The following is a 6,590-nucleotide window of genomic DNA, read 5'->3' on the forward strand; positions in this document are numbered from 1 at the left end:
AGGCTCGAAGTTATGGTATGACGAAATGCCTTGGCTTCATTTTGCGATTGTTGAGATGCATGATGCAGATAGAGTGTTGCGCTAGTTTGTGTCCCATCAACAAATTCCTACACAAATATTCGATGGACGCGCTCCATTGAATTGATACACGTGGGAAGTAGAAAGGGAATTGGCTAATGAAGCACGCTACATACATTCAACAATGGAATGAGTTGACATTTATCTGTCCTTATGCGTTTTTAGAGTACAACTGCTGACCTTGATTTCGATATTTATCCCTACCTCCAAAATTATGAAGCAACTTGGAAACCATATTTAACAACACCAGAAGAGGAGGAACAATGGGAAGAAATGAGGGCCAAATACGCAAAGGGCAAGAAATCATCATCATTGACATCTTCGTCTTCGTCTTCTACTTCTGCTTCTATCGAATATTTTGCATCTCAGACCAATTATGGTTTTTATCCTCCATATCATGCTTCAATGGAGAGTAAGGCAAATTGGGTTGGAGATTCATGGGATGCAATGAAAAGTGCTCAAACATCTTCGATAGAACATGCAAGTGAATGAGATCATATTATATATAGTCAATATTGTACATATTTCAGCGGCCAATTCGAGTTAATGGCGATGGCGTCAAATACCTTAAATATTTCATCACCGTATTTCGAAGGCGAATCTCAAAGTGGTGTGATGTTCAATACACTTCATGTTGAAGAAGTTAACAAAGATGAAGACAATCAAGGCAGACGACCAAGACAAAATCGATGAGTCCCACACTATTATTATTCGACCACTTTTCGACATCGTAGAGAATTGAAAATATATAAGTAATTTTTTATGGATTGTATTAGTTTATAATAGCTTTTATTATTTTTTGTAATAAATTATTTTGTATTAAATTATTTTTTAAATGAAATTCGATGAAACTCGTTATGTCTATGTGATGAGTTTTAACAGTTATATATTTTTTTTAAATTTAAAAGCTATCCATTGACTGAATATTAGTTTTGTTTTAAATTCCAGAGGGACTCGTCATGTGATGAGTTCTAATTTTTTTAATAATTTTTATATTAATTATTGAATTTAAAAAATATTATTTTTTACCGGACTCCTCACATTGATATGACGAGTTCCTAGAAAAATATTATAATATTAATCCACATGGGACCTACTTACCTAAGACCATTAAAATTTATTTATTTTGATAAACTCGTAACTTCGATAGGATGAGTTTACCCCCACACTATACCTTTTTGCCGTAGTTTGCAAAATAAAAACCATGGTGGCATATTGGGCTAATTAAAGCGTGGCCTAATGGGGGAAACCCAAATCAACATGCTTAGTCGGGCCGTAGTGATGTACGATATTTTTGACCAATGTGTCGAGTCCTTCATCCAAACTGTAGTTACATTATGAAATCCCTGGAAAGGCAAGACATAATGATGTGACCAGAAACATAAACTAAAATCATAATACTTTCCTTCAATTCTGAGTCTCTATTATGCACAACATCTGGATGCTTTGCGAGCAAAAGAGAAACATTATTAAAACTCCGTAACACAATGTACTGTGTCGATAGTTTTAATACGAGGAATTGAATGGAGAATCGATCTTAGAATTAGTATCAACTAAAACTTTTAACAAATATTTTATCATTTAAACTTGTTTTAATCCAAAAAAATTCGCAGTTAGATTTGGCTGATTGGTAGTAGTAAGCAAATATACTTTGTTTCATTGCGTGTCAAATAAAATTTGTTTTGTTAAAGCATATACAGAATGACCAAACTAACCACGAAAACTACATTTGGATTCTGACCATTCATAACTGAATTTCACCTCATTTACCACTTCATGAACCTTTAGACCAGGTGGGGTTTTAGTCATTTAATAGCAAATTGGCCTTCCAAATATTCATTTAAGGTCGCGTATACATAGAAGACCAAGGCATGTTATATATATACTTGATTTTTAGAGAGTCTCTCCAAAAGCCGTGCACAAAGCCCTCTCTTTGCTTCCCAGGGAAAATCTGAACATGTTTTTGTAGGTTTTATAAAGAAGAGAAGGTTGTCTCCGTTCGAATATCCATTTCGTTTGTGTGTTGGCACATTGTCTTGGAACAAAACCACTTTCAAAGTTCTTTACTTCCCTGTGGATTTTCTCATCAGGTAACACATGGAAAACTGTCTACCTCCTCGTTTCTTTTCCTATTATTTCGTCAAAGTCACCATTGAACAAAAGGCTACTCGGTGTCCTTCTATAGTTATTTGTTTATTACTTGTCACTGCTCCTTTCATGATCCTATTATTTCTGTTTCTCATATGGTTCATGATATATGATATGGTGTTGTCGTTAATGGGTTTTTCTCTTCTTGATGAATTCTAACATAGTTATTGTAATTCTTGTTTTGTTGGAGTTAGTGGGTTTTGCTTTTGGATTCAATTGGGTGCCTTTTCTGAGCTGATGGGTCCTGTAAGAGGGTCAAAGAAGAAAAGGAAGACGGAGAAGAAACCTGACGAAAATGCTTCTGCCTCTTCAGAAATGGAAGGGTCTGTTGATTGGTGGGATGGACTTTCCAGGAGGATGAATGGTAAGTTTTCTTCAACAGTTTTACTATATAAGATTCTGGAACTTTTGTTCCGTTTTTATTAACCTTGTTTTGAACCCTTCTATTTTCGTGGTGGTGTATTGGTATTTGCTTTAGCTGACAGTTCATGGCACTGCAGATATGTAAACTTAACATTTGATAGATTTTCAGTTCATGCCTGGGTTCCAGGTTTGGAAAATTTGACTGGCTCTACAATTCATATCATGTTCAAGTTAGATATGAATACATAGAGAAAATGCATTTGGGACCATATATGCAGGACCCCTAGTCGGACTTTCAAGCCGTTCTGTTAACCTAGCACTCTTTTTCTTTATGTTATTTGAATGGGGGAAGAGGACAAGATTCTCCTTTTTCTTAATGGCATGATACATTTAAAATTGGAAATTGCGGCATTTAGTAGAATTCAAGGAAATGATATGTTTAGACGATGCTGTTGTTTGTTTTTACTCTGGCCTTTTCATTATTGAATATGATAATCATTTGAACTTCAGATTGCTTTAGTTGTTAATATATAGTTAATGCAGTTGAAAAACTGATTCTAATCTTACATTTGTAGTGATTGAATTTACTTTGAGCTAAGGTTTCTGTGTGAAATTAATGGGGGACCCTGCTAGTGAGAGATGTAGTTGTAAATAAAAGGACCTTGTTGCTTTGTTCTAGATAACTTCTAGTCTGTGAAAGTTATTGTAGCTAATTTGAGTATACATTTATAAGTTGAGAGTATTAGCCGATGTACAATAGATCTTTTGAATATTGTTCCTGTTCTGCCAGAAACATGCCCTTGACAAAATGAAGCATGTAGTTCTTATTTCTACATTCATTATTGGTTTTGATTGAAAATGATACAGAGAAAGGTAAGCTGGAGCCATAATCTCATGGACATGAAAAGTTTTTGATAAGATCAAACTGGTTATCCTCCAAAACAACAAAGGTTTCAACTGGTCTAAACTAATGCTTAACTGTTCTGATAAATGCGTTTCTTCTTGATAAGAAATTGCCAGTATTCAAAATTATGACAACCTTGAAATATCTGTCGAAAGCAGGAAATACTGCTGCTGTGAGCCTATGATTTTGGCATTCATTATATTGAATTATTTTAAGTAAAATGTTACCAATGAAATACACAATTAATTATTATGGGTGGCAGCGGACCAAGATCCATGGTGCTCGCATCATTTATCTTTTGGTTTTTAAGAAATAGGATGATTTCCCATGGCCATTAGGTTAGGTCATTAATTTCCAGTCCATTGTTAGAGTACTACCTTCTTACTATTCTTGTATCTGTTTCCCTTGCTTTCTTTGACTTGCTGCTAACTTCTATTGCTTGGTTTATCTTGTATTTAGTTGCTTAATAACTTGTGATTCTTCATGTATGACATTGAAATTCAATGCATCATTCAAGGGCACCTCTGTGGTAGTTACTTCGAATATGTAGAGAAAATGACTGATAATTACTTAGAATATGTTAAAAGAATACCTGACAACCTTATGTTTTTGTTATCAGCATGTTTGATTGATTGGAATTTATTATTTCTCCCATCTTCAAGATATATGCAGTATGATATCTTTTGATTGTTTTTGGCTACAGTTCACAATTCCATAGATCATATGGACTAGTATCACTTAAGAAACCATGGGGTTTGTCAATTAGGAGAGATTAAGAAAGAAAACATTTGATAAAATAGTTAAGGGCTCGAGGCAAGTCAAAATAAAAGTATTCTTTGATTGCAAATTCATTGCAAATTAAGCTAACGTGTTATTCTCTAACCTATCTGACAGAGTTTTCGAATCAAATTCATCATGTTCATCTCCCTTTTTTCATGAGCCTTCTTTTCTCGGGCCCATCTGAATTGTCTTTACAATGATAACTAATAGCAGAATGTATTAATCTTGTTTAATCAAAGCTTCTGGGTTAGTACTAGCAGCTGAAAACCATGCATACGTCCATCAAGAATGTTATGCTGTTCATACATCAACGAAATCTATTTTCTGAAACCTCTTGGTTTCTACCAACCCTAGCTGTACTTGTCACAAATCAGACTCAATCGATGCTGTCATTCTTCAACTTGCGTTCATTATTTTATTGTTTAATGTTACAATTACAAGTACAATTATTTATGCATGTCTAATCAATATTTTCCATTCATATGGTTATATATTGTTCTAGAACTTGGAGCAGTAATACTGAAAAAATAATGTTTCATACATGGAGCTGTAAACACTGCTTTCTTATTATCGATTTGTTTTCTTCGCAGGCCTTCAATCTCCATCTAAAGGTCTTGATAAGTTCAAATCAGTTTTCAGAATTTCCAGGAAAACTTTCAGCTACATATGTTCGCTTGTGAAGGAAGACATGACGGCTAAGCCAGGAAGTTTCACATTTTCGAATGGAAAACCTTTGTCTTTCGAGGATCAAGTAGCTGTAGCTTTGAGAAGGCTAAGTTCTGGTGAATCACTAGTGACAGTTGGTGATTCGTTCGGGCTACATCGCTCTACTGTCTCGCAGTTGACATGGCGCTTTGTTGAGGCCATGGAAGAAAGGGGTCTTCATCACCTGCAATGGCCTTCCACCGATGCAGAAATGATGGAGATAAAGTCCAAATTCGAAAAGATTCAAGGACTTCCTAACTGCTGCGGTGTCATAGAAACTACACATGTTACAATGTGTTTGCCTTCTGCTGACCCTGCAAGTAAGGTGTGGCTCGATCATGAGAAGAATCACAGCATGGTCCTGCAGGCGATTGTTGACCCTGAAATGAGGTTCAGGGACATCGTCACCGGTTGGCCAGGTAAAATCGATGACTGGTTGATGTTTCAGAGTTCGAATTTCAATAAACTATGTGTCAAAGGAGAGAGATTGAATGGAGAAAAGTTTGAGGTCTGTAAGGGATCAGAAATAAGGGAATACATAATTGGAGACTTAGGCTATCCTTTGTTACCGTATCTTGTTATACCTTACAAGGGGAAAGAACTACCAGAAACTAGTGTGGAGTTCAATAAAAGGCATTCGGCGACTCGGCTGGTCGCTAGCAGGGCATTGGCAAGGCTGAAAGAAATGTGGAAGATCATCCAAGGGGTGATGTGGAGACCTGACAAACATAAGTTGCCAAGGATCATCCTGGTTTGCTGCTTGCTTCACAACATAATTGTTGACTTGGAAGATGATGATGCGCTGGACGAAATGCCTTTGTCTTATGACCATGATCCGGGTTATCGACAGCGGATTTGCGGATCTTTTGACGTTGATGGTGTCCACCTGAGAGATAAACTTTCTCTCTACTTGACTGGGAAAATGTCACCTTAATTTCTGATTCTTGGCATAGAAAAGGATTACAATAGGATATTTGGCAGACGATCATTTCATTGAAGTTGGTTTTCTCTTGTTTGTTTGATTTAAAATTGTACAAGTTAACACAACATAATATCAGTGCATTTTTCAAGCATGCTCCCCAAAGTATAAAGAGGTGGTTAAGATGAGCGTCATTAATACCAATATAATAATGTTATTATTCTTTAAAATTAGAGCATATTAATGCCTACATTATTCACTTTTTTATTATTATTCTAGGACCTCTTTAACTTTACATCCATAGTGATTTTTAAATTAAATAAAATTTCAAACTCCAAATTTCTAAATTTTAAAACAGAGTAATCAATTAGGTACCAATTTCTCAGCGCAGTGGGGTGTTAACCTTTTCCCATGCGTAACCGAATCTCGAATATATTTTCTGATTTTCGCATAACTTAAACTTGGTGTTTTGATAAAAATAAAATGTTTTATTAAAATAACCCGATTTTTATGGTGTTCCAATCGCACCTTAAATGGTTGGTAGCGACTCCCAACATTTCATAAAATCATTTCAAAAAAAACTCCTAAGTCGTACTCGTTTTTCTCCCCACCTGGGCACAACACGATGTAGACACATTCAATACGTGCTCTACCGGGAGGACTTGATAAAAGTTGTTTTTGTGATATCTAAGG

At 35.5% G+C, this 6,590-nt stretch overlaps 1 protein-coding gene across 2 annotated transcripts; it reads left to right on the forward strand.

Annotated features, from left to right (window-relative positions):
- The first annotated feature begins 1,987 nt into the window (after positions 1–1,987).
- LOC120194051 (protein ALP1-like) lies at positions 1,988–6,070 on the forward strand. 2 transcript variants are annotated; one of them, XM_039196454.1, is made up of 3 exons: positions 1,988–2,168; positions 2,417–2,590; positions 4,864–6,070. In XM_039196454.1, exons 2-3 carry the CDS (start codon positions 2,464–2,466, stop codon positions 5,910–5,912), a joined length of 1,176 nt encoding a protein of 391 aa, XP_039052385.1. In that variant the 5' UTR covers positions 1,988–2,168; positions 2,417–2,463; the 3' UTR covers positions 5,913–6,070. The 2 variants fall into 2 exon arrangements, with proteins under 2 accessions (XP_039052385.1, XP_039052384.1); XM_039196453.1 differs by having other exon boundaries at positions 1,989–2,168; positions 2,421–2,590.
- The last annotated feature ends 520 nt before the right edge of the window (positions 6,071–6,590 follow it).

The sequence above is a fragment of the Hibiscus syriacus genome, unplaced genomic scaffold (assembly GCF_006381635.1).
Source record: "Hibiscus syriacus cultivar Baekdansim isolate YM2019G1 unplaced genomic scaffold, ASM638163v2 tig00116997_pilon, whole genome shotgun sequence".
Lineage (NCBI taxonomy): Eukaryota > Viridiplantae > Streptophyta > Magnoliopsida > Malvales > Malvaceae > Hibiscus > Hibiscus syriacus.

What these genes read in the sequence shown, in the direction of transcription:
- LOC120194051 (XM_039196454.1), top strand. Translation starts at nt 2,464, where the DNA reads ATGGGTCCTGTAAGAGGGTCAAAGAAGAAAAGGAAGACGGAGAAGAAA. An exon ending in ACTTTCCAGGAGGATGAATG is followed by an intron (nt 2,591 to 4,863) that starts GTAAGTTTTCTT and finishes TTTTCTTCGCAG; the next exon opens with GCCTTCAATCTCCATCTAAA.